The sequence below is a fragment of the Osmerus eperlanus genome, chromosome 28, assembly GCF_963692335.1.
Source record: "Osmerus eperlanus chromosome 28, fOsmEpe2.1, whole genome shotgun sequence".
NCBI classification, from domain to species: Eukaryota; Metazoa; Chordata; class Actinopteri; order Osmeriformes; family Osmeridae; genus Osmerus; species Osmerus eperlanus.
The window spans coordinates 3,616,821-3,643,364 of record NC_085045.1 but is presented as its reverse complement, the minus strand read 5'-3'; the positions used below and the strand labels follow the sequence as shown (position 1 = coordinate 3,643,364).

The 26,544-nt window shown below is 43.3% G+C and overlaps 5 protein-coding genes and 2 long non-coding RNA genes across 12 annotated transcripts; 2 read left to right on the top strand and 5 right to left on the bottom strand.

Moving 5' to 3' along the window:
• On the top strand, window positions 1–1,660 carry LOC134015410 (uncharacterized). Its single transcript, XR_009929104.1, has 2 exons — window positions 1–37; window positions 173–1,660. It is a non-coding gene; the product is annotated as an uncharacterized LOC134015410 (long non-coding RNA).
• Window positions 1,661–1,688: 28 nt separating this feature from the next.
• Window positions 1,689–3,022, bottom strand: LOC134015405 (phospholipase A2-like). Its single transcript, XM_062454908.1, has 4 exons — window positions 2,863–3,022; window positions 2,484–2,634; window positions 2,166–2,299; window positions 1,689–1,938 (listed from the first exon to the last, which is right to left on the bottom strand). The coding sequence occupies exons 1-4, from the start codon at window positions 2,909–2,911 to the stop codon at window positions 1,817–1,819; spliced, it is 456 nt and encodes a 151-aa protein (XP_062310892.1). The 5' UTR covers window positions 2,912–3,022; the 3' UTR covers window positions 1,689–1,816.
• Window positions 3,023–3,759: 737 nt separating this feature from the next.
• Window positions 3,760–4,615, top strand: LOC134015408 (phospholipase A2-like). Its single transcript, XM_062454911.1, has 4 exons — window positions 3,760–3,873; window positions 3,948–4,104; window positions 4,215–4,342; window positions 4,419–4,615. The coding sequence occupies exons 1-4, from the start codon at window positions 3,840–3,842 to the stop codon at window positions 4,541–4,543; spliced, it is 444 nt and encodes a 147-aa protein (XP_062310895.1). The 5' UTR covers window positions 3,760–3,839; the 3' UTR covers window positions 4,544–4,615.
• Window positions 4,616–4,951: 336 nt separating this feature from the next.
• prkab1b (protein kinase, AMP-activated, beta 1 non-catalytic subunit, b) lies at window positions 4,952–7,313 on the bottom strand. Its single transcript, XM_062454904.1, has 7 exons — window positions 6,718–7,313; window positions 6,356–6,525; window positions 6,139–6,232; window positions 5,924–6,038; window positions 5,613–5,746; window positions 5,249–5,317; window positions 4,952–5,157 (listed from the first exon to the last, which is right to left on the bottom strand). The coding sequence occupies exons 1-7, from the start codon at window positions 6,865–6,867 to the stop codon at window positions 5,080–5,082; spliced, it is 810 nt and encodes a 269-aa protein (XP_062310888.1). The 5' UTR covers window positions 6,868–7,313; the 3' UTR covers window positions 4,952–5,079.
• A 198-nt stretch (window positions 7,314–7,511) lies between these two features.
• LOC134015409 (transmembrane protein 233) lies at window positions 7,512–10,528 on the bottom strand. The gene is made up of 4 exons (XM_062454912.1): window positions 10,211–10,528; window positions 8,921–9,055; window positions 8,748–8,776; window positions 7,512–7,775 (listed from the first exon to the last, which is right to left on the bottom strand). Exons 1-3 carry the CDS (start codon window positions 10,394–10,396, stop codon window positions 8,768–8,770), a joined length of 330 nt encoding a protein of 109 aa, XP_062310896.1. The 5' UTR covers window positions 10,397–10,528; the 3' UTR covers window positions 7,512–7,775; window positions 8,748–8,767.
• A 427-nt stretch (window positions 10,529–10,955) lies between these two features.
• Window positions 10,956–25,786, bottom strand: msi1b (musashi RNA binding protein 1b). 6 transcript variants are annotated; one of them, XM_062454293.1, is made up of 15 exons: window positions 25,634–25,786; window positions 25,250–25,290; window positions 24,668–24,749; window positions 24,426–24,510; window positions 19,783–19,824; window positions 19,085–19,177; window positions 16,004–16,052; window positions 15,326–15,408; window positions 15,071–15,188; window positions 14,534–14,614; window positions 13,852–13,908; window positions 13,533–13,595; window positions 13,253–13,432; window positions 12,981–13,026; window positions 10,956–12,855 (listed from the first exon to the last, which is right to left on the bottom strand). In XM_062454293.1, exons 1-15 carry the CDS (start codon window positions 25,690–25,692, stop codon window positions 12,810–12,812), a joined length of 1,125 nt encoding a protein of 374 aa, XP_062310277.1. In that variant the 5' UTR covers window positions 25,693–25,786; the 3' UTR covers window positions 10,956–12,809. The 6 variants fall into 6 exon arrangements, with proteins under 6 accessions (XP_062310277.1, XP_062310279.1, XP_062310278.1 ...); XM_062454295.1 differs by having other exon boundaries at window positions 13,257–13,432; XM_062454294.1 differs by having other exon boundaries at window positions 13,253–13,399.
• On the bottom strand, window positions 19,831–24,406 carry LOC134015025 (uncharacterized). Its single transcript, XR_009929055.1, has 3 exons — window positions 23,195–24,406; window positions 21,234–21,267; window positions 19,831–20,006 (listed from the first exon to the last, which is right to left on the bottom strand). It is a non-coding gene; the product is annotated as an uncharacterized LOC134015025 (long non-coding RNA).
• Window positions 25,787–26,544: the final 758 nt, after the last annotated feature.

Sequence of the window (26,544 nt, the reverse complement as noted above, 5' to 3'; positions counted from 1 at the left end):
CCTGGGTAGATGGAACTGACTTCAAAACATCTGAAAAGTAAGGAAAGGTTGATTTATAGGTGACCAATTTGAACTAACATGAGATTTTTTAATAGAACAGCCTCAATGTGTTGCATGATATTGACTTGACAATATATTTAATAACTGCTTTTGTTTGCCGTCCTGTTATCAGGTTCTGGGATAAAGGACAGCCAGACAACTGGGACTACCGTGTGGATGGGGAGGACTGTGCGCAGATTCATGGGATTAAACGTGGACAAACGTACCGGCATTGGAATGATGCAGACTGTTCTTTAAACTATAGATACATTTGTGAAGCACAGGACAAATCCAAACCTTCATAGATCCATTCACTCTTGTCTATTGACTTGAGACCGCTCCTCACACATGACACACTCAGGGCACAGAAAAGGTCAACTTGGAATCCTGATGGTCTCAATAGGCAAAGGCCAACCATGCAAATAAGGATATTTAGAACTTTGAAAATAGGATGAATGAACTAGCTAAGGGGTATCTTCTAATAATTCTAGGCATCAATGCTACTTAGTGGTTTTATCGCTGTTTTATTTTTCATAAACTTCAGTGACTAGCAGCACAGTGAAAACAGGGTTGTTGTAGCATGTAGCATGTAGCATTTAGGATGTGTAAAAAAATAACTGCTAGTTAAGAGAATGTTAGACTACCATGGTTGTATGGGTAACATGGGTAACCACTAGTGTCTTGCATCTTGTTGAGATGGTTTAACCGAAGCTGTTTGTAGGATGAAGTAGTTTAATCTTGAAAATGATATGGGAGTGTCTTCCATGTTATACCATGTTACATGTGTGAAATGATGCATAGTATGTTACATTATGGGAATACTGCTATAAATACAACATACTATGTCAGACATTTTACTGATGTGTAGAAATACTTAAATTCCATGCTTTCCCAATTAAATACATGACAGATGCTGACCAGAAAACAAAATTCTGAAGAAGATGATCTCTAGTACACAATGTACCCAGTTTATATGCCTCCATTTTATCATATGAACATTGGATATGATGTATTGAATTTTAAACTACTGCGGCAATGACTTTTTGTGTTAACGTGTAAGCCTCATTTGGTGGGAGGAATAAATAAAACTTTGAACCCTCAGAGACCAAAGCTGTCACAGAAAATCAAATGACCTAGGAGACCAGTTGAGAAGGAGGTAAGAGATGTAAGGATAGGATGTCGGTTTTGTTTGATTTCCTTTTCTTATAATTTATTTAATTTTATTAATATGTTTTGTTATTATATTATGTTATGATGTATTTGGACTTGCAGTATTAACGTCTTCACACTAATCACTGGCAATTAAATATAATCTGATCCTAAATGTGATACAATGTATAGACATTTTTCACAAGTCATTTAAAATAATTAACTCCACTGCCATTCAAACCATACAGTATAGCCTACACACAGGACAAATCCAAACCTTCATAGATTCATTCACTCTTGTCTACTGACTTGAGACCGCTCCTCAAACATGACACACTCAGGGCACAGAAAAGGTCAACTTGAAATCCTGATGGTCTCAATAGGCAAAGGAAAATAGGATGAAATTTGAAAATAGGATGAAATATAATACAGATTTTTTCTTCTTCTGTGGACTAACAATAAGTATTTTGTTTGGTTTAAAACAATACAATAAAACAGTCTTGAGATGTTGCAAATGCTTTTTATTTGATTTCAAGACAAGCAAGATAGCACAAAAAAGTGGACCACTTCCTTAGTGCTTGAGTGTCAGGTTGTCTATAAAATAGAATGTTCTTGTTTGCGGTTTGGTTTACTTGCACCGGTCACTAGGAAGTTGGGAATGCTCAGGGTTCCACTGGTGCTGGGCAAAGCACATTGCTGCCTTCCTGTCACACTCACAGATGAACAACTCACAGGCATTATTTTTATTTTCTGACAGGGAGAAAGAATTGGAAGAAAGAGTAATCAAGATGACAGTACACAATGGTTCAAGATTATTGCGATATTTATATAATTCTACAGCCAATGACATGTAGTTGCAAGTATGCAAACCACCATAAGGCACTAATCGTGTTACCTTGTCTACACACACAACATTCCAATTCAAGGATAGATATTTACAAAAGGATAATTTTCTGCTGAGGGTGTTGAACACTCACCAGGGCAGGTAATAGTCTTGCTAGGTTTATCACACGTGTAACTGTATATTTCAGTGTAAGGGTTGTCCAAGATTGGCCAGCATTTGTCATGTTGCATGGCATCACTGAAGCACTGGTCATGAACCTCACAGCATCTTGAACAAAAACAGGGCACATATAGAAAATGCATTTCAAACTTACATAGGAGGACTTTTTAGATTAAAATATGGTTCAAAAACGTTTCTCCTTTGTTTTTAACCACTTCTATGACCACATACACCTGGTCTCAGTCTTACCCCAAGCCCAACCAGCAGGGTCTCCTGTCTCTCAACCACGTACCTGTCAAGATCATCCACAGGTGTTCCAGAGCCACCCTTTCCGCAGTAGCAGCCATAGTCAGCGTAGTCCCACAGGGGCCAACTATCAGGTTTGGCACATAGGATCATTTTCCTAAACTGCCATAAATTCCTGTCGTCTGGGGATGCCAACACTAGGAGAGAAACAAGTGGCACGTCTCAGACGTGTTAAGACTGCAGTAGGAAAAGTGTTGTGTTTCAGATGAGAAGGGCTTTGCTCCTGTTAACGTCACTGCAATTATTTACAATAAGTGATTAGTTAACAAATAATTATTTACCTATTTTATATAGTATTTTCATTGTTGTACTATTTACTGTGAAGCTTCATATTTTCCAACCATAAATGTTCATTGAATACTCACAGACAGGCAAACAGATGGATAAGACCAGCAGGGTATGAGACAGATTCATTTTGGCTCTCAGGGCTGAAGAGCCAGTCCACAATTTATATATATTGCCTACACCTTTTGAGAGGCGGTTCTTGATGATTGACAGATTGTGTCTTGGTCTAAGTGGCCAATATATGCAAATATCAAGCATTACTTGGGTTCAAACCTACATTAACAAGTAGACATGCTTAGTCATCAAGACTGAATGGGGTGACACATTTGGGAGACAGATTAAGTCAGATATTACATAGAAATGTATGGGAACTTGTGCTATTTACACAGCTGTTTTCTCGTGGAGTTTTAGGTGGAAAAGGTTGTTTCAGTTTACCTTCCACCGTTTTATCAAATAACACTGTATGATACCAATCCACACTGTATCAACCCTGTTGAACTCCAAATATAACTTTCCATTTCTGACCCAAATGCAAGGCACAGCGATGAAATTGTATTGTTGAATATGATTGGAAACACTATGGCCCAGTTTCCCAGACATGGATTAAGTCTAGTCCTAGACTAAAAACTTTTTCAATGGAGATCTTCATTGAATTTGTCTCTTCTCACTTTAGGACTAGGCTTAATCCATGTCTGGGAAACTGGGCCTACGATATCAAAAAATGTCACTATGAACAATCCAAATGGATTCATAATCCACACAGGATGTTACATGACTGAAGCTTTACTCGAATTAAGCAAAACCTCCAGTAAATTTAAACCCTTTACCCAATAAATCTGAAATTAGTGCTTTGTTATTTATGAGCTGTATAAAACATAAGTCATTGTTGCCCCTAGGGTTAAAAAAAGGTGCTGCATGCATACTATCATGGAAAACATTTAGATAACTTTAGGTTTCTGGTTAAACAACAACCATGTCTTTCTCCAGTTTACTTAACTTATCTCCACCACTCCCTATTTAAGCAAGATGTGACCTTTCTCTATTTCCATTCTCTACCATGAACGTCTCTGCTTTTCTTCTGTTGCTGACTGGTAAGTTCAACTGCGTCTGAGTCATACAATGTAATGCAATAACAAGGTGTGAAACTGATGCTCTCCTCTGTCAGCCTGCATGGCCCAAGGAGCCCTCGTGCCTCGGGCTCTGTGGCAGTTTGGTGGAATGATCCACTGTATCCAGCCAGGAGTGAACCCCTTGAAGTACGACAATTACGGCTGCTGGTGCGGGTTAGGTGGCTCTGGGACCCCCCGCGATGGTGTGGATAGGTATTGGCATTTCCACTTTTTAGATTAGATCAAACATTTTCATTATTTGTGTATCCCTTGATTGTATTCGTCGGAGAGTGTTCCTGAGAAGCGTGAACTCTTTCTACCAGGTGCTGTAAATCCCACGATCTCTGCTACAGAGCCAGCAAGTCTCTTCCAGAATGCCGTCCTATTATTGATGCCCCTTACATCAAGATTTATGACTTCACCTGCAAAAACAAACAAGTCTCCTGCTCAGGTAACCTTTCGATTGAATTCAATTAAAAACATTTGTAGTGTGTCGACTACACCCTGAACTCAAACTGTATCCACAGCCTCCAATGACCCGTGCCAGGCCTTTGTGTGCGAGTGTGATCGTGTGGCTGCCCACTGCTTTGCCAAGAACACATACAATCACGAGAACAAGAACCTGGACCCTAAAGTCCACTGTCTCAACTGAGCCAATACACACAGAAATATTTTTAACTGAGCGATGTCTTGTTAAAAAGTAATGTAAAAAATAAAAATGTATTTTTATGGTGCAGGAGAAGAATGGAGGGGAGTGCAGTTTAGTATACTGAACCGCTGAATTTGACACTGATTACACAAAACACACATCTACTTCATACGCTGGACATCTGGGCTTGTCTCACGGTTACATAAGAGATTTTCCATTCAACCAGCATGATCAAAGTCATATCTTCAGGTCAAATTACTCTTTCCATGACTTTCCTGAAACACAAACTACACATTAGGTACAAACTCTTTAAAACATTAATTCTACTGACATATTTTACTTAAAGTGAAATGGTACGAAAGTATAAAAAGTCCAACCATATTCTGACGAATATACCAGACTTTCCACCTGTTCAGATTGTTCATACAAGGAAAAGTTTAATCATTGGTATAAAAAGCAAAATCATACAAGAGTAGCATAATTACACACATGTAAAACTGAACACATTACTAGGTATGAGGCTGTTGTAGTTATTGGTACTATATTGGCTTGTACAGTAGGGTGGTGACATATTTCTTTTTGTAGCGATGGGTTGCACTAAGGACCATTACCCCATCCTGAAAGAAAACAGAGAGGGGAATTAACATGGTGAAGTCCTGTTTCTATCATCAGCAGAACTGTATTCCAGACCAAGCGCAAGGCATTTACCTTAATGGAGAGGGCATACAGGTGGTTGAGCATCACATGGTTTGGTTCTGGCAGCAGGGCCGGGTCACACTGTTTGACATAGACACAAAGGTACTCTAACTGCAGCCATACAAGGTTAACAGAACCATGATCTGTGAGTGCCAAAGCCCAGCTCTGGGCACTAACACAGATGGCTGAGCGGTTAGGGAATCGGGCTACCAATCAGAAGGTTGCCGGTTTGATTTCCGGCCGTGCAAAATGACGGCGTGTCCCTGGGCAAGGCACTTCACCCTACTTGCCTCGGGGGGAATGTCCCTGTACTTACTGTAAGTCGCTCTGGATAAGAGTGTCTGCTAAATGACAAAAATGTCAAATGTAAACTCACCGACACACCAGTGTCCTTGTTGAGGAGCACCTGCAGCAGGTGAGGGGGCAGGATGGGGGGGCTCTTGAGTTTGTCCTCAGTCTTGGTGACGTACGAATCTTGATGGTAGGGGCCTGGAGGGGAACTAGAAAGGTCTAAAAAAACAAAAAACAAACCGGAGTGACTCACATGCAGGGAGAAAGGATAGACGTTTTCTACACTTGAATAAAAAAGAAAGGCATTTATTTTAAGCACATTCATCTTTTTGCTAATCACTTATCCCGTAACAATTATGGCTGACCACTATGTATTCATAGGCCTGTGTTTTGTACCTGACATGTCTGCACACGCTTTTGAATCTATCATGAGGGCATCGAAGACCTCAAAGTCAGTCCTCTTCACTTGGATGACATTATTAACAGTGCCAGTCTTGGTTGTGATCACAGCCTGGAGAGGAAGAGGTTGTTGGACTGAATGGTTGACAGGATATGACATGTCATTCATTGAACTGAATTATTTGGACGATTAAATATGGAAAGAAACGTACCCCTGTTGGATCTAAAGTCCACTGACCGTCGACACAAAACTTATACTGGTGCTCTCCCTCTGGAAGGTCCATAATGGCTACAAAGTTGTTCTGACTGAAAAGGTACATTTAAACAAACAGTATTTTAATAGACAGAGAAGGTAATCAAAACTTCACATGTTATTAATGCATCAAGAAAACACAAAGACAAATGAAACACATGCTTTTGCAACCATACCTTTTGTTCAGCGGGATCTTGGTGGCCCAGTTGTTGAACGACCCCGACACAAAGATCTCCTTGCCAGCCCCAGTCCAGCGGAAAACTGTGGGCCTGGCCTGAGCAGTGTTCTTACTGTCACTCTCCAGGTCTCGTTGCCAAGCCAGAAACTCTTGGATCTCTTGTGGAGCCTTGCCAATTCGATTTACAGGGACATCAAACATGTTAGTGATGTCACTGGTCAAAACCAGACCTTCTGTTTATTCACAAGCAGCATTTATGTATTATTTCTTTCTCATGCACCACACCTGTAAACAGTGAAACTGGCGTCATCTGTTACCAACTGCACGTCTGTATGTTTCCTAGTTTAACTAATAGCTTACCTTTGCATCCTCTCTGTGAAAAATGTCACCATCCTCAATGCTGTCCATCAGAATCTTCGGGTGCGCTGCATCCTTGGCACCTTGTCCATCTCGCGGATATGGCCTGTCACCCTGACCCACACTGGCCCTTTCACTGCTGCTGTTTCCCATACTAGCACAGCTTGTCACACTGCTGAACACAAGTAAGTTGTCGACAACACAGTCTAGTATAGCTAAACTGCTAGGCTGGGTTATCCTAAACAAAATTGTTCGGAATTTATTGTAAAATGTATCGTATTGTCTCACATTAAACCGACCTTTCTCAACGCACACTCACTGAACGAACCCTAACAATGCACACTCAAAACAATAGTAACGCAATAGCATGCATAACGCGTTTCCGTGTTTCGAACAGCAGATTTAATAAAATTCAGGCGATGAGACGCTGCATAAAATTCCGTAATTCCTGGGCATTGTACTACAAGAAACTCGCTTCCTTTTCTAATTTAGAATCTTACCGAAAAGTTGGATACACTTTCCAGTTTCACCTCTGGCCATTTCCCTAAATCCTTGCTTCCCTGCAAGAGCACACCTCTTCCGCCTCGACATTCGATGAGCAGATAGGTCGATTTCAATCTTGTATTGAGACCCAAGCTGTAGCCAAGGCGATTGGGCGTTGTGTAAATTAATGGTCTATTGTTGTCGTCTTGTCTCAGTACAACAAATATCATGCAATAAATACACACATTGAATGCTTAGCCTACGTTTGTCATGTTGCCCAGACACATAGCCTATTTAAACAGAATAACACAAGCGCAAATATACCTGTTTAATCAATTTTATAAAATAAACGAAAAATATTTCAGCTTTGCTGGAAATTTATCCTACAACATCAGCATTAGACCACGATAACATTTTATTTTCGCTGTCTTCTGATGGACCAGAAACTCGTTGATTTCTCATTCTCACGGTTATCCAGTTTCATTGTCTCACAAATGGGCCACGTGCTCCGGGAACAAAGTCGGATCTTGGACCATCCAAGTAGCCTCAAGGTGTTCAAACTAAAATCAACAACACAACTACAAGAAAAAGTATGGGAGAGAAAACGAAAATACAATTGCTAAGCAACGTTTAGTTGTCTGTACAATAATATGGTTCATCTGTGAATAAATGCGTGAATTAAATAACAGAGGCCACTATCTAATTTGCATTGTCATCATAATCATAATAATATCTATTAAGCCTGATTTAACCATCTATGTAATCAGAAAGTTTAAACTGGTGCAGCTTAGTGTCAGACCAGAGAATGTCTATTTTTAGACTTTAATGGTGCTAAGATGACATATCAGAATACAGGATCCTTCAGACTCAACAGAATGCAACGGGTGTGAGAGTGGGAACGGGGAAGGGGGTAATCTGCACAGAAGTCACCGCCAATCATCTAACCCCGCAGGGCCTCCCAAGGAAGGGAGTAACATACAGTTTAAAGTAGCCTGGATTTGCCCTCATGTGTTTGTGTGTTTACATGTAAACAGGAAGTATATCAACCACTCTGGAAATAGTCTAGTCCACATGTATTGCAAGACATAGTGATACATGTTACATGTCACTTTCTGTTTGGGGCAGACAGCTGAACCTGGTCTATTGAGGTGTAGCTGATATCTGACTATCACAGCAATAAAGCCTGCATTTTCAAATATAGCACTAGGACAATACCTCAGTATTTTCATTATGTACAAACAATGTTCATCAATAATGTAGAAAAAGTCAAACATGTATCCTCAAAAGTATCATTGCATATTAAGTGCGCTTCAAAATCAGCTAATAAAGATGACAGTTTATCTCAGCTCAAATCTGTCTGTCTAAATCCATGAAAGAAACACACAAATGAAATAATTTAAAAAGGAAAACAAATAACAAAAGAAACTAAACCAAAGAAGGCTTAGACCTGGTCATCTGATTGGGTTGTGAAGAATGTTTGATTAGATTGTGAAAGTGCGCAGGAACAAAAAACCCTCTCTCCATGTGAATGTTGCTCTTCTCCTCCTTACTCAGGTATCAGATGCCATCCTTAGGTGTTCTGCGCAAATACAATGAATTGCATGAATCAATTGTAGTAAAAATAAATAAATAAATCATCTGAAATAGACCAATTAGAACGATGGCAACAGTATGAGAACCATGGCAACAGAACGAGTTCCGCTGCTTGTCTGTGAGCTCATACCGTGGTAAAGTGTACAGAGGAGAAGATGGTGATGATCAGGAGGCCGATGATGATGGAGGCGATGCCCACGTGGAGGGCTTTCCGCCCCAGCCGCTGGGAGCCATCGTAGTCCTCCGCATCATAGCTGTTCTGGGACTACAGGATGCAACGGAGAGGGGAGTGCAAACTGTTGCAACTTCAACTCAGTCAACAATGACCATCAACTATGACAAATGACAGACCACTAGAAAACATTTATCAATTTGAATACCAGTTTTAGCAATTACATCAATTACTAAGTGTCCCCCACTGACCATAAACCATCATTTCAAGCCTCCAACATTTATCCAAGGACCCAGGAGGGAGGGAAGTCATAGTGACAAGGGATGGGAAGTTGACCCCATTCCACACAGACTAATGCTGGTGTGAGAGATATAAACACCATGAAAGGGGGAATGGAAACAGAAATGCAATATTAGATTGGTGTTTCGTGAAAGAACCATGCTGGAACTCTGCTGCTAAATCATCTTTATGTGAGTCCCTTATATGGTCTTGGCATTAATGGCTTTCCCTTACTGCATCTTTGTTTCTCACACTGTCTATGTGTTGCTGGCTCTCTGTAATTCATGTTTATATTAAGATGGTGTGCTGGATTAGTCTCGTACTCCTCATCTTGTTTCTCACTGGCTCCATGAGGCAACAGCTGCCATTTGCCCACATTTATATAATGTAGGTAATGGGAAGAAGGCAGTGGAGCTTCTGCTTGCTTCCCTATAACTTTCTACAAACTCTGAGAAACTCCAAACATATCAACCCAAGATCTCTTAAAAACGAAAATGTAATATCGCATCCATAGGAACAACATATCCTGAATGGTGAACTGAAATATCATAAACGTGTTAACAAGCCATAAAAGTCAGTGTATTGTCATTATCATTGGTCACTAGGTGACCTTGTTCTGCTTTCCTAAGGCTAAACAAGTAGCTGAGTGACACATGATTGCTACTCAGAGACTCCATAAATGTTGCTGGGAAACTTGACCTCAGCTCATGTATAAGGCAACACATTGGCTAATTGACATAACAGTCACAAAGCACCTGCATTTGAAGTCTGAACAAACACGTCTTACGTGCCTTGTTCATTAGATGTACATTAGATGTACAAAGCATGTTTAATAATACAGATCCATTCGTTGTGCTCAGAACATAGGATTCCAATGATCCACAAATGAAGCAATACACTCCTGGATATAGAGGTGTGCCTACATATACATGTATGATGTACAGTGTTCAGTATAGGAATGCCACTCACCAGAACAGAGAATACCAAAGCCACAATGTTGATGGGCCACGCTGGGCAGAAGCAGGTCAAGATGGTGAAACAGAGGTAGTTCTTCAGTGGAGGGATATCCTGGGCCTCCGCGCTCCCCAACTGGTCAACACTCCCGTCCAGCGAGCGGTTGGTGCCGTTGTTCATCTTTGGCGTCCCGGTCGACATCGGGCCAGATTTGGAACTCACGCTCGTCAGCTCCGCAACCTCCACCGTAACTAAGGTGATGTGCCGTCAGCGGGTGACTGGAGAGAAGCAACCTGGAGAGCGTGGCCTGGGACTGACAGGAGTGAACTGCACAGGCTGAGCAGACACGACATGATCTAATTACTTTTGGGGGTAAACTCTACCCCGTCCACCCCCACCCCACGCTGAATGGGGCGAGGGGGTCAAGGGAGGGGACAGAGCATAGTGATATGTAGAAGAGAACCAGATTGAGCAGTTGTACCTCAACAGATCTCTGTAAGGTCTCCAACTCATGAGAAAATTAGCTTACCCTAACTCAGATTTTGTTTTTTGATGTAATTATTCAATTTCAACAATACAAATTCAAATTAGGTGATACAAATTCAGTTTTTAATGCAATTATTCAAGTTGAGCAATTCAACTTCAAATATTAATGATTCAAATTAATTTATAGTGACACATTTAACCCTTTCCCTCACTTTCTTATCAAATGTGACCATATATAAATGTGAAATACAATTACAACTCAAGACATGAGTGGAATGTTTTGAAAATAATTTATTAGGAATTTTAAAAGTTTTTTCCCAAAGAAAAAAAGAAAGAAAATGTAACAGGAAAAACAAGGGTTACAGTGTTGACAAGAGCGTTACTTTTCAGTGAACCCAGAGGCTGAGTACTCCGGTAGACAGCAGAAGACAGAGGAAATATATCAAAACCTACAAACTTGGTAACCGACAGTGATTGATAGTGCCTTGTTCTTTAACTCATTTTAGAGTAAAACACTTTTGACATCCCAGTGCAACATCATATTATATGTGGAAAAAATGAATCGGGTTTCTAAAAAGATCTATTGCTTGATAGTTACATGGCTACAGTCGTCCAGTGAATATCAGAATCAGAATATGCAGTTTCTCTATCCGCGAGGAGAAGACAATGAATCAGGTAGCCAAAGGAAGTTAAAAAAAGAAACCATGGAGAATTTCTCGGACTGTTGACAAGATGGTTAATTAGCCCTATCCCCACGCCGACAGAGCCAATGAAGTATAGGTATCGACCAAAGTTAAAAATTCACATTTGCAACTGAAATACCCATTCTGAAACAGCAAATGGCACACTGGATGCCAATACGCGTGACCATGTGGAGTGATAACAATGCAAACACACAAGCTCTCACTCAAAAACGCAATCTGCAGAATTACCCAGCCATAATCGCACAATAGTGAAACTTTAGAATGACTGGCTCTGCACATGGATCCTTCATTTTTCCTTAACAATCATGACATTAAAATAACAATTCAAAACAACAATGATATGACAAAGTACAAAGTCATTGGGGGAGAAACAGCATGTATCCCCACACTCACAACCCCCCACAGTAATGTAACATCTGAAAAGTACTCTCCCTTCATTTTCAAACTGGGTTTCCTGGGTGAATTCACAGTAAATGGAAAACTGTTTTACTTTCAGAGGCCTGAGGCAGTTTTCAAACTTAAACCCCTCAAGTTGTGTAAGACAGGGAAGGAGATTGTATGGCTGGTCTAAAAGTGACGGGCAGAAATGCTGTCATTGACTGGCAATGCCCCCCAACTCAATGTGATACTATGATATGTAACAGTCAAGGTTTCCAACACCTAACAAAACTAATGAAACAAATATCTGCAGAATATGATCGTACCATTTCTGTCACACCTCCCAAAGCCCATTTTTTTTTTGCAGGAACAAAAAACAACAGAGCTATATTTACAATATCTTACACAAATAAACAGCACAAGTTTTACCTGACTGGAAGTTGACTTGTGACTATCGGTTTAGTTATTTTTGATCAATATTAGTACAACAAGTTCTTAAAGTTAAAAAGCTACCAAGATATACATTTTTTAACTTTGTAACACATTTTCAAAAAAATAGTATTAATCAGAAGTGTTCTGTTAAAATTCAGTATGGACTAGAAACAAATATACTACTTATTTAGTACAAATTATTGCTCCTGTCCTTCCGATATTTCATACCTGGAGATTGCCCTCCCTCGTCTCAATAAAAAACATGTTCAAACCAAAATTCAAATCAACCAGTAAAACACAGAGAGCCGAAACAGAAGTTACACATCTTCACAAAAAAACAAAAACAAAAAGAAAACAGGTGAAACAAAACAAAGGAGAAACAAATCTAGAAATACAGTATCTGGATTGGATTCTAAAACAAGCTGTCAATCAGGTTTAAAAAGAGTTTGCTCCTGTCTCGATTACAGTGAGAGGTTCAGTGGGACACAAAGTGATGTTAAGAGAGACAGACAGGGCAGGTCAGATAGAGGGGTCATCGGGGTGGGGGAGGGGGGTCAAGGGTCACACTACAGCTGCCCCAGCCGGAGCGGTAGACTGCACAGAGATATGCCAGATCAGCTCCAAGCAGCTTCAACTCTTTCTATCTCTCTGTCACTGGCCCTGAGGAGAAACACAAACACTGTGATGAGCGGATTTGTACATTTTCTATTAGGAGAGCAGCTGCTATCAGACCACTCGGCTTTCTAGCTTAGGTTTTAGGGAATTGTTAGGGAAGATCAACTTACTCTCTCAGTGGTAGCCATTGGTAAAAGCTGTGGCAATCAGAGGACCCTGTAGAAGAAGGTCACACAACAGATGACCACTACTTCCATCATAATCACAAAAGCACAATTGGGCCACAACAACATAAAACAAGCAGCAAAATCAGCACCACAAACAGAATGATCCGATAGGCAATTCCTATCTCCTTTTAAATGCAATTCACATAGTCATACATTTATCAATGGAAAATTGTACAGCCAACACCTTTTTGAAATAATATGAAGAATCTAAATACCTACGTGATAAGGGCTGTGTCTTACCCCCAGACTATGGCCGAACCCACTGCTAGGGGCGGGACTAGCAGCACTGAGGTAACTGCTGACAGCAGAGTCCTGACTGGCTGCTCCATACAAGTCTGCCATTGGCCCAGGGCTGCTGGTGCCTAAAAACCCAGCAGAGCGAGAGGGGGTGGAGCCTAAAATACATAATATGGACAAATTGTAAGTGAAATCTTACTTTGTGTTTTTCGGTTGTGGAAAGCTATCCTAATGTTCGTTTCCATCCTACACCCATACCTCTAACTACTGCGGCGGCGGCTGCCGCGGCTGCCATTGGTCCGTAAGCTGTCAGAGGAATGGCTGAGGAACACAGGAAAGAAAACGTTCCCGATTAAAGAACCGTTTTAGATCGCAGGCAGTTATGGCATTCGCTCTTCGAATTTGTGTGGCACATAGAGAACGAGTGCCTTCGTCAATACTGTCCAGAACCATGGAATTTCCTGACGTGATAAAAAAAAGGGGGGAAAACCCCACAACTGTTTGTGGTGTCGTTACTGTTTGTGATGTGGAGCAGACGGCCAGGATGCTGCTTGTAAAGCCCAGTGGAGGGACTAACCTGTGAGCTCAGGGGGATGGGGTGAAGTCAGAAGGGGGGTCCTCTCTAAGTGGAATTCTAGAACAGAAACATTAGAGTGCTGTTGAGACACAAACCACCACCACCACCACCGCCACCAGCCGCTAGCAGAGCACATCGACACACAGGTGGGGAGACGCTACCCACAGATGAAAGGATGGACTAAGAGTAGGACGAGGCTTTGAGAAATTGAGAGAAAGAATGGGAAGGATACAGAAGCTGGATCGTTCTGTTTAAACTGGCCACAGAAGCTGACATGTTAGGCTGTGCTAGACTCTCCGGTACAATACTACTCCCAAACACGTCTAAAGCCCCACACACCACTGGACGATTCATTTAAATTCACACATTCGCTAACACAATCACACACACGCAAAGCAAAGCATATGGAATTCCTCTCCCTGATATTTACAAGCAGCCAGTGTGACAATCATTGTGCTTTATTAGTTTGAGTCTGTCAGTGTTTATGTTAACAGTTATGGGACTGACTCACGCCAAGCAAATGAGCAGATTTCAAGTCTAGACACAGAACTAGCAGACATGTATAACCGAAACCTCAAAGGAATCACATATCTTAAAACCACATGAGTTGTATCACAAGGATGGACATGAACGACCGAAGCTGATTGGCCAGGATGAAGGGTTTGTGCAGTAGAGGTTTTACCTGGGAACTGGTAGGTGTAGCCTGGGGTGATCCCAGCGTAGCTCCGGCTGGTGTACGTAGCAGCCTGGAACCCTGGGTAACCTGGGAAGAAACGATCACAAACAAGAAGGTTTAGCATCGGGTGCAGCAATGCTGCCCCCTGCTGGAGGAAATAGACCACACACTCCAAAACAGATGGGGGGGGGGGGGGAACGAGTTTGTCGTTTCTCAGGGCATGATGTGTGGCTGCACTTATTTCGCATATAACCACCGCTGAAATGACCGTCAAAGTAAAACGTCTTCAGGTTTCGTCACTGTCATTAAGACAAAAGGTGTAATTCGCAGAATGACCAGCAGATGTTGGTAGTGTGGTGACAACATGTGCACCCAGGGGGCTTCATCTCCATTACCGACTGCCCACCGGCTGAGCGAACGCCAGTGGTCAATCATCTCCGCATGAAGTCGAATATGACCTTATGACGGAGACCTCTCTGCAGCGCGCTGACCTAAGCTGCGGGTCAGACAGGCCTATCGTCAGCAGCATCATTAAGAGCTTACCCAGCATGCCAATGCCCAGCATGAAGGCGTCCATGCCGTACGGCATCACTCGGGAGCGCCCCCTGGCCGAGCCCGTGGGCGACATCACTTCCTTGGGCTGAGCCTTCTTGCACTCGACCTGTCAAACAGACATCCGCATGGCATGAGGGACACAGCGGGCCGTCGATGAGACGGAATCGAAAACCCCCAATCCCAGAGTGAGAACGAGAGCGTTCGAGCCCGCAGCCCCCCCCCCCCTCCCCCCCGAAGCCTCACCATTTTGCTGTTGATCTCGTGGAAGTGGATCTCGCACACTTTCTCCACCACGTCCTCGTTTTCGAAAGTCACGAAGCCAAACCCTGAGGAACATAACGCGTGCGTGAGGACCGTGAAATTCGAAGTTGGAAAGCCATTATTACCTCTTTGTGTCACAGGGGGGAGGGGCTCTACAGTGCGTTTCTACCAACAAGTAATAGGTACAGTAATAGCCGATTAAAGCCTCCACCCTGCCCCCTCTGTGCCACTCTTCCTGGCTCCCCCCCCCCCCTCCCCTCCTGGCCAGCCAGCCTGATGAAGCTGCTAGGCTGTCATAATCGATCAGTCCCAGGGTGGGGAGGAGGCGCTTAAGGAAGGCTTTATGCTGATCCCGATTAACGGACTGTCTAATTAGCCTAGCCTCGTTCCTCTCCTCCTGCTCAGCCCGCAGGGAGGTGGCCGAGGGGGGTGGGGGTGGTGTGGGGGGGGGGGGGGGTGGGGGGTGGAGATCAATGGAAAGCCAGGCAGGACAGGAGGAAGAGCAGGAGAGAGAGATAGAGAGGGAGATAGGGGTGAGACAGGTGGGGGGGGGGGGGGGGGTGAGAGAGAGAGAAGAGAGAGATGAGGTAGTTGATGGAGAGAGGTAGAGGGGTAGATGGCTTGAACGAGTGGCCAAGAGATTCCCCCTGTGTCACTCACCTCTGTGTCTGTTGGTGGTCTTGTCGAACATGAGCATGGCATCGTCAACCTGGGGGGAAGACAAACAGAGTTCTACTCAGAGCCCTCTCCACACGCGCCATATTGTCTGACCTCACCCCTTCTCAAGTTCTACTGGGAGGCTCTGCAACAGATGGACAGAGGGGGCCGAGCGGGGAGGGGGGGGAGCTGAAGAGGGGGACAGGTTAATAAGGGGGATAGAGGAGGGAGGGAAGGAGGGGCCAGAAAGGAAAACAGAAGAAGAAAGAAATTGTGCGAGAGGGGGGAAAAAAAGGGCCCATGGCGCATGGTGTTTTCAAAAAAAGTTCAGACCTCTTTCCGAAAGATCTGAATCTAAAATGTGTTCGCGTTTTGTTATTCACAATCTGCCTCCGAACCATGTGGTTGCAATCTCTCTCAAACAGAGAGAGGCCCATAATCCACCCTCTTTCTCCTGCTCAGCAGACTATGGCCTTCCCATGGTCACTGGGGAAAAACAAGCGAGGGAATGTAGGAGAGGGAGAGGGCAGCTTAAGTGAGCGAAAAAAAAAGAGTTAGAAACAATTATGGCGTGAGTGTGTGTGTGTTTAAGGAGAATCTCGTTAGCAGGTGGAGAGACTGCGGGGTGATGGCGAGCAGGTGGAGTTACAGTGTGTTCCAGCTGCGGGAGCGGTGCAGATCGGGACTACAGTTTGAGCTGAAAAGAACCAGAGGAGGAGACGGATAGAGTGCGGGACAGGGTGGAGAGACAAAGAAAGAGAGCAAGAGAACAAAGAGGCCTGGGGGCTTTGTTTGCTGGCACAGTCAGTCATCATTCCTCCTCCTCCTCTCCCAGTGACCTCGCTCTTTCTCTCTCTCTTCGTCCCTCCCTCTGTTCTTAGACACACCACACACACACACACACACACACACACACAGGTGTTTCCAACTGTTGCTGGAAGGAACACTAACTCACTTGGAAATTAAACGGGCTCTGGTTATCCCACACCTTATAAAACACGTGTAACTTTCCAAATGAACTTTATATTTAGTAAGGCGAAATGTGCTTCCTCGATCAGCAATGAGGTCAATAGCACTTGTGGACATGATCCTTCCTAGCATCTTGTCTGAACTACCACACGCGTATACGGTTCCACTCAGCTCTGGCACACTGCAACTGTTTGTCTGCAATGTGTGTATTAGAATGTTCATGTATGTATGTATGTATGTATGTATGTATGTATGTATGTACGTGCGTGTGTGTGCGGGGCGTGTACAGGTTTGTGTGACGCCCAAGGGCAGATTGCACACAGAAAGGTCAAGGGTGAGGGAGGAGGGCCTCCGGCCAGTGTGAAAGAGGACCTGTTGGTCTGAGCCCTCTCAAATCACTGACTCCTTCCACTCTGACATTTGTGCCCCCCCCCCTTCAGTCCTCTCTATCCTGTCCTCCCTCAACCCTGTCAGTGAAGCTGACATCCCAGAGGACACACACACACAAGATGTTCTCAGGCATCTGAAACTTAATTCCGTATTGACAGTATCTCCTAAGCACATGTCCCTCTCTCGTAACGTTCAGTCTATGACTAACACTGTGGCAATTTCAACTTTAATCATGTGGGGTTATAACAAAGTGAGTTTATAATTGTCACATAAATGCTCGATATGTCAAACACAAGGCATTTTAATGGCACACTGGACAATATTCCCTCTCCTCTAACTCTCATCCTCCCTTCCATTCTCTCCCCATCCCTCTATCCACCCCCCTGTCCCAAACAGGGCAGAAGACAAAAGCTCCAGTGAGGCAGTCTAATCAGGAAAGTCCATGGCTGGCTGGAGACTACAGTTCCCCATCAATCTATTTCTCTCTCTATCTCTGAGTGTCTTTCTCTCTCTTTCATTCATCCTATCTTATGATTGGGAGAAAAATACTACACCCAGCCAATACTATTATATAACTGAAAAGTATTTTTTTTTGGCACTAAACTACCTGTAGGCCATGATAGACTGAAGGCAAACTGTATAACAAATACATTCCAGCTTAGTTTTGATTTTAAACTAGTTGGGGTATCAGTGAAAAGTAACAAAAGTTTTAAAGCAGGGCAGTGAGCAGAGAAAAGTCTCCTTATGAATAATCATCTGTGTCATCTAACAAAATATTTGTCTACAGCTTTGTATAAAAGCATAATAGTCTCACCAAATCCCCGCACCCCATCGCTGCCCCAGTTCCACTCTTACGCCTCCAACACCCACCCTCTCTCTTGTCTCTCTCTCCCCCTGTCTTTCTCTCTCCCAGGCCCTCCCTCTCCCCCGCTCTGCCTTTGTTAGACCATCATCTAGTCTCTCTCCCTGCATTTCAAAGCCCTCGGACTCTGTTGTTAAAATAATAGAAACTTTGGGTATAGCTCTAAAGATGGTGAGTAAAAAATACATTGGTTTTGCCATCGGTTATACACCGACTGTAAGTGACAACTTAGTTGATCACTCGACCGTTGGTCGATCAGTATTATTGTTACAAAACTCTTAAACTGACACCCCCTCCTCACCACCACCACTACCCCCTCCCCTCCTTCTTCAACACAAAACCCCTTGCCCGCTGAATTACTTGGGGACAATGGGCAAGCCAGGTCACCACGGTAACGGGCCGGGAGGGGGTTAGGGGTAGGAGCAGCTGTTACATCAGATTAATTCAGATTCTGATAATCCCTCCCCCTTCCTCACCATCGGCACACACTCCAGAACTTTTCTCCCCCTCTTCTCCCTAACTTGCTTACCAACTCCACAGTTCTCTCGGGCTCTCCACCTCCTCTCGGACTCTCCCTCCAGTCTCTCTGTCCCTCTTCCCTGCACCCTCATGTCCTCACAGCTCACCCTTCAAGTCCCTTTTAAAGTTACAATTGTTAACACTTTTATTTATTTTTATAAATCTACTTTGAACGGAGATGAAATGCTAGGTAACGTATGTTCCAGGTCATGATATCTATCTTTCAGTCTCTGCAGTTCCACAGATCTGTTTTGTCTGCTTCCCCTCACAGCAGCCGAAGCTACTGCAACACTATGCTAACGCTATGCTAACGCTATCTTAACACCAGCCAACAAGCTGCTTACCTTTCCAAACTGGTCGAAATACTGCTTCACATCCTCGATGGTCGTGTTCACTGACAGACCTCCCACAAAGATCTTCTTGGTCCGAGTCACTAACTATAGAGACAGGCAAAAATAAATAAATAAATACATTACTTATCACAATGATTATAAACATTTATTATTGGTAATCGTTTAGGCAGCACGTTATTGCCATTGTTTGTCATTTCTCGTATCTCATATAAATAATATATGCCAATGGAACACAGGCAAGCTTCCAAATTTCCCAAATATCCAAACAGAAAGGCCATGGTGTCGTCAGGTTTATTTTAAATGGCACAGGTACACACACGAGACTAAGAGCAGTTTGGTGGCACTACGAAGTTATCCATGCCTTTCTAATACATCTTCTCGACTATCGTTAACACCATTGAATTAAACCTTTACCAACAACATTATATGCTAACGGCGAACGGTTTATAAGTTCGTAGACAAATAGACTTTGGGAAAGTTGAAAGAGTTGGCGAGGTGTTAACTGTAACACATGACCACATAGCGCAGTGATGTCACAGCGGCAGTCACATTCATCTGATTACAGGGCATTAGCCCAGATAGAATGTGAAAAGCTCAACACAGACATAGGACTGGATTGCTCCCAGGCAATGTCATTCATATCGCACAGCACTAAGCCCCGCTAAATCACACCTAACAAGCTCACTCACCTTGGGCTGGGCCCGACGAGGGAACGCAACTTTTGGATCAATCTGCGGAAAAGAGTTAAGAACAGAAAAGTCCGGTTTAGAGACCACGTTCACACAGAGGAACTAGCAAACAAGTAGATCACCAAATCCACCAGATAAGTTCATCTTCCTTCCTTCCTTTGGTGGGGTTCCTTCCTTCCTTCCCACCTCCTGTCTTGTTTAATCCTGTAAAGGTTGCTGTGTGTCTGGATTATAGGGATGTAATTTAGACAATGCACTGAAAGAATCTCACAGCTGAATACACTGTGCCAGAGCACAGGAGAAGAAGAAAAAAAAAGGTCAATTCTAATCGCAACCATCAAGTAAAGCGTAACTGGCCCTTTCCTCATGTGCAGCCAACATTGGTCTGGTTGTGAGCGGGGTTAGTTTGTGGATAATGTGGCAGGTGGAATGTCTGTGATGTCCCAGTGATAAGCACCACAGAGGTGCCCCCCTTCCAACCTTCACTCCACCACTCTCCCTCCTCACCAACATGTGACATGTGATCTCTCGGAATCTCACACAGGCACTACAATCACAAACACATCTCACCTCCGCACAGCGCGACAGAGACAGAGACAAGAGGGAGTGGTGCCGGGGGGGGGGGGGAGGAGGAGGAAGGACAACACCGTGGGCGAGAGAGACGGGGACGAAGGAGAGAGAGAGGACAGGACGGAGGAGAAGGCCCGTCGCCACACACACTGACAGCACATCCGCCTCGTTTTGGTTTGTTTGTGTCTGTTTGTTTTTCGCCTCCCTCTCTCTTGCCCCGAAAATATTCCAGCCGTTTCCTAGTGAGACCGACCCGTCCGTCGTGTATCGCACAGCTCTTTTACTGTGCCGACCTCTGCTCTGCACTGTCAAACACTTGACAGAAGGGTAGCTTAACTACCACAACAAGAGCCCCTAAGAACTGATTTGACAGTGGTAATAGCACAGACGTGATTCAAAGGTTCACTGCGCAATTTGAGACCCAAAAGACAAACCCATAACAATCATCCACAATATGAACAATACAGCCAAAAGTGTTCAGATTTAATAGGGACTATATCAAGCAATTATAGATAGACTACGGTATGAGAATTTGAGACTTCTATATTAGTCTATACTGGTCTAAAGCTAAAGAACAGCTAGACTACTCCAGGCTGTACTGTTGTTATACTAAGAAATAGTGAGACAGTACAGTGCTAATAGCACTATATTAGTCTGTGACCATGACAGGGTAGAGTGTAGAACTACAGTAAAGATCTAGAGCCCCTATGGTAAACCACATGCGTTTACCAGAGAATGGTACAGTGCTGTACTACATGTTTCATTTCGACATCACGGCAGGTTTCTACGGAGCAGAGTGAAAGGACTAGACTAGACTGGACGTAGTACCGAATGCAGAGTCTACTGTTTAGTTCTATTCTCTAGACTACTCTGATAGTCACCTCCGGTCACCAACCCTCCTGTTGTCCAACACTCCTGTGCACATTCAAAAACAAACAAACAGACACACACAAACAAACAAAAATCAACACACAGCAACCAGCACACATCCAAGGGGGGGGAATTATGGACATTAGACAGAATTATGTATTTCAGATCAAATATGGTATATTTTCCATGTGAAATGTGTTGCTTTCGCAGAACCGATCTGCTTTTGGTTCGTTTCGTTTTTACATACGTAGAACATATTTTAGGAACAGATCATGCAACCTTTCAGGCTTATACTAGAGTTTTTTCCCCCAACATGTTACGACATATTAATTGAAAATTTGCTAACCCAAAAGTGTAACAGGCCCTATTTTAGGGTTATGTCACTGATGTGATTTTAGGCCCAAGCCATAAAACAAGCCCAATCCAACTGCACATGTACGCAGAAAGGGAGTAAAGCTGAGCATAAGAACAAGGGGTTTATCAAATCAGGACAATCCCCCTTGACCAATTACAGTCAACAGTTGGTGAGGTGCACTGGCTGCCTCAGCTTAACTAGCAACACACATATCCCGACGCTCCAATTGGTCAGGACTCAGGACTCTCGTCTAAAGTAAAATATCTGTTACTCAGGAGGACGGTCCAAGCTTGTTTCTTTCAATCCGATTAGCTAAGATATCCATACTAATCACACAAGACGTTATCCTTCCTGCCATCCCTCCCTTCTCCTCTCTCGTTGGGTCAGCATGGTAGTCCTCGCTACTTAAGGGTTAACTGAGACCTTGGGGGTCACTGGTACCTCAGAGGCCCTTCAGCACCTGCAGCCCAGGACATGCAGTCCTTTCGTCCTTACACACTGTCCTCTACGACACACTGTACTCTGCAACACACCAGCGCTGAAAGTGTTCTCCTTTCACATTCAAGCCACTCCTCAGAGTTCATTTGAATAAGAACGATTCAAGGCAAACCTTAACTCAAACACCCCATCCCCCCATCAACTACGTCAATTACATTAGGAAACAAAGAGTAAAAAATCCTAAAAGGTAATTAAAATAAGCTGAGAAAGTCAAATATTTCTAAAGACAGCTGCTTTTCAAAAACAACCTCTAGGTACACCTCTATTGTCTATTCCTCTACTCCCTCTAGAGTAGAGAATAGTTGCCTCTGGTCTTTCTACTGTGTAAACTTTTCTCCATTCTTGTCCAGTCCACTCACTCAGTCACAGCATGGCACATTCTTTCTGTTGCCACTGGAGAACTTTTTCTCTCTCCACACTAACAGGATAACCTGGCTGAGAGAGAGAGAGAGAGAGAGAGAGAGAGAGAGAGAGAGAGAGAGAGAGAGAGCAAGAGAGGGGGGGGGGCAGGGCAGGCTCTCTGAGTCTCTACTCGACTCACCGTCCAACCCCTGTGGCTGATCACTGAGCCCTCTCCACGCCAAACACACACTCACTCTATTAAGCTGCCACACTGCCCCCACCGCACCAGAGACACACCTCACAACCAGCAACACCAAGGCTGAGCCACAGCCCACACAACCAGTAGGCGATAAAGTAAACAGGGTTTAGCTATCGTACGAAAAAAAACAATTAGATGCCATATCAGTTTTAATTACAAAGTAAAACCTTTTACCATGCCCCGCGTAACCCAAAAAACTATTTAATCAAATCTGTAATTGGATGGCAAACATACAGTGCATATAATTTATTAACAGTGCTTCAATTAGTGATGATTTCTAAGATTGTTGTCAAAGATGCTGTGCATTGTTAACCCCGCTCTGCTTTTGTGTCTGTGTCCTACTACGGGAACGGGGGTGGGGGTGTATCTATGGAGATAAAACCCCATGACGACCAACCATAACGGCCCCCCGTGGAACTATCACCATGCCAGCTAAAACTGTGACAAGTGACACAGCCTGGAGGGCTGCTACGATAGGACAAACCTCTGTTATACCTTAACATCTACCAAACAACAACCTGCTGGCCGAGCATCTACATTTGCACAATTTCCGCTCTGATTACGTCCTGATTCGAAAGTGTCTGGTTCCTGTCCTGTTAAGTGTTCCATCGTTAGGAAGAGAAGTAAAAAAAGGGCCTGTGAGGAGCCTTCTCTAGTATTTCTCTAATCTGCCTCGATATGTTGAGGTGCACAACTCAGATCACAGAACGAGGTGGAAAGAACCTCAGCACATGTGAATGCAGTGACCTAGCCACTGCCATCACCACTCCCACTGAGCTAGGGGGAACTAGCCGTCCCTATGGCGACCAACGGGCCCGCATTGTTCCCAGACCAGCCCACATTCATTACTGACAAAGACACACACACAAACACGCACACACTGCTTTTACATGCGCAACTTGTACACTTGCACTAATAAAGTACAAGTGCAAAAAAAATAAACAGGTAATGAGTGAAAACAGGCATCTGAGTTTGTGTTAACTTACGACCTCCAGGGGGGGGTGACCAGTTTCCCTGAGCAGGATCGACATGGATATTTATTGGGAAAACAGTGCATTGGTTTATCCTGACTAATCTTACAGCTGTACCTATCGGGTTTCGGAGGCACTCACATCATTTGTTCACATGCAAAAGTTTTTCAGGTCATTTTTACCCTAGGGACAAACCTTACAAAAGACCATGTGGAAAGATTGAGTTCTCACTAGATAAAGGCCTAGGCAACTCAAGAGACTCCTGGGCTCAACCCTGTCTGGGTCCCCCTGTAACCATAGCAATTGACACTGAGAAAAGCTTTCTTGACCAATTCACCATGGGAGGGTGAAGCCAAGAGAGAGCCAATTATGTAGCAAGTGCCTCAACACAAACTGTTTTTAAATAAGGCTATTTAGCACAGTTAATATCACACTTTAAAAAAATCCCAATGGAAAAGCATAGCCAGTTCTACCAAAGTAACATTAGCTAACTCTCTTTCTACATAACATTTTAAAAAGTGTAACTGGTGCGAGTGAATCGTCTTCACAATCACTGTGCCATCAACTTCTGATCACTGTAAACCAATGAATTGATCTGGCCTACTGCCAAACAACTTGCACTCACTTGAAAAGAAGTTGTAGGATCATTACCCTAATAGGCGTGTTGATTAAACACTATCAAACACAGTCACACAGATGCATACTAAACATTGACCTAAAAGGAAGGGTTGAGAATGTAGGAGTTTTGAAAAAAAGTATATAATGTATTCAAACTCACTGTTTTTGAATCCAACTCGTGTCTGGTTTGGGCCAAAACTTTATCCACACCAGCCTGGTCAACATAAGTGACAAATCCAAACCCTCTGCAAAAGAAACACCAAAATATGTAATAACTGCATCAGCGGGTGTTGACATTTAATAAGAATACGTCTGTAAAGCAGTGTGCGAGCGGTTGGGCTCAGTTTGAGTGCAGCGTCGTAGCGGGATTTTCTGGCGCTGCACCGCGCACGCCTCCCTCACCTCGAGCGCTTAGTAACTGGATCCCGCATCACCATGCACTCCTTCACTTCGCCGTATTTGCAAAAGTACTCTTTCAGACCCTCTGAAAATAAAGACAAAGAAATACACATAGTAGCCTGCATCAATTTTCCACTAGAAATATGGAAGTGCGTCACTTTTAGTTGTCTGCTTAGAGTCGATCGTGTTCCGAGTTTGTTGAACTTTCCGCTTGAGATTTTGTACCATAAAGGTGCAGTTTAAGTCATCAAAGTCTTTATTTGCTGTCATACCAATATTCAGTACAGAATACTCTACATAAATACGTTTGACATACAAACGATTACAAATGATGTTTCCTCTGAATACAGACGGTTTATTTTAGTTCAATTGGTTCGCATTATAGGCCAATCCGGGCCTATTGAATGGGCGCTTTGATTTGTGGACTAGACATCAAGAGGGCATAGAGAAACTAGTAACTAATTAAACACGTCTTGATAAACTTCTCTCTATGAAATAAAACATTTCTTATATTTTATAAACCAAACGATGTTACATAAGATTCAGTGGCAAAGTTATTATAGAGTTGACTGGAAGAAAGCTTACCTTGTGTTGTCTGCCAACTGAGTCCGCCAATAAACATTTTGCTAAAATAAAAGAAAACAGTTTACGGTGAAAACAGAAATATTTTCAACTTTTAGACGACAAAGAACTAATTCCAGTAAGACATGTAGGTTGTATTCGACAAACAAGTTTTTGTAGATTATGCCTTTGATATAATAGATTTATAGAGGCAAAATATCCTTTCTGTCCATTTACGAGACCCTGAAAGAGCAGCCTCTGTAGACAGCCACGGACCAACAACGCAAAACTAACGCGTTCTCCCTTCCTCTCGGTTTTGAAATAGGGAATTCCTTTTAACTCCCGGGTCTGCCTCAGAAGTGTATCCGATATTTAGGCTAGGTAGATGGGCGACGAGTGAAGCTTTACCAGGGGTCGTGGGGGGAGTCCGTGGAGGACAGGCTGCTCTGGCTACCTTCAGTCTCCATTCCGTGCCCGTGTGTTCAGACTGTGCCGTGTGGGGAAAACAGGCAGAATGGAGTGATGGGGCGGGGGTTTGGCCAAGGGTAAAGGGGGGAGACGGCTGAAGCAGATAGGCTCAAGTAGAGCTGGTAGACTCCTCCTCTCCCGGTGCCCGCGTGTTCTTCTCAGTCTCATCCTACTTATTGTGCACCTCCGTCCATGCTCCTGTGAATTACGGCCATTTGATACAGACACTAGTTAGTGTTTACGCACCTTTACGCACGCCATTCATGTACAAAATGATCTTGAAAGTAATCTTGCTTGTGTTTTTACGAGAAACCAGCATCAATACATTCGTTTTGTGATATGCTGTCTGAAATAAAACCAAACAAACGTGCTTAAAGAGACAATCACAAAGAGGTGATCCAACAGATTACTGGTATGCAGTGGTCGACGAGAGGTTTTTATTTATTCAACAATAATTCTTGGGAGTTGGATTGCAGGATTAATAGACACGGTTGAAAATCACATGCATAAACACCAAACTTTATTACATTTCCTTTCAAGGTGGTGTTACTCAAAACAGTTTTTAGACACGTATGGATTTGAAGGGCAAACAACCATAAGCCAGTATACAATTTACTGTAAATGGTGTCAGTGTTACTTTGTTCCATGGCTTTGGTACACCTCCACCGGTTCTGGACTCAAACAGACTGGACTGTGGCATCAACAATGCCTCTCCCTGTCACAATATACCATCTATACTCCAAACATAATTACAAACCCATATGTTTAGGAAATAGTATGGGGAAGGGCTCATTCACTGCTGAGTCTTAAGCATTTAATTAGTACCAAAGCCTGCTCCAGCTAATCTCCTT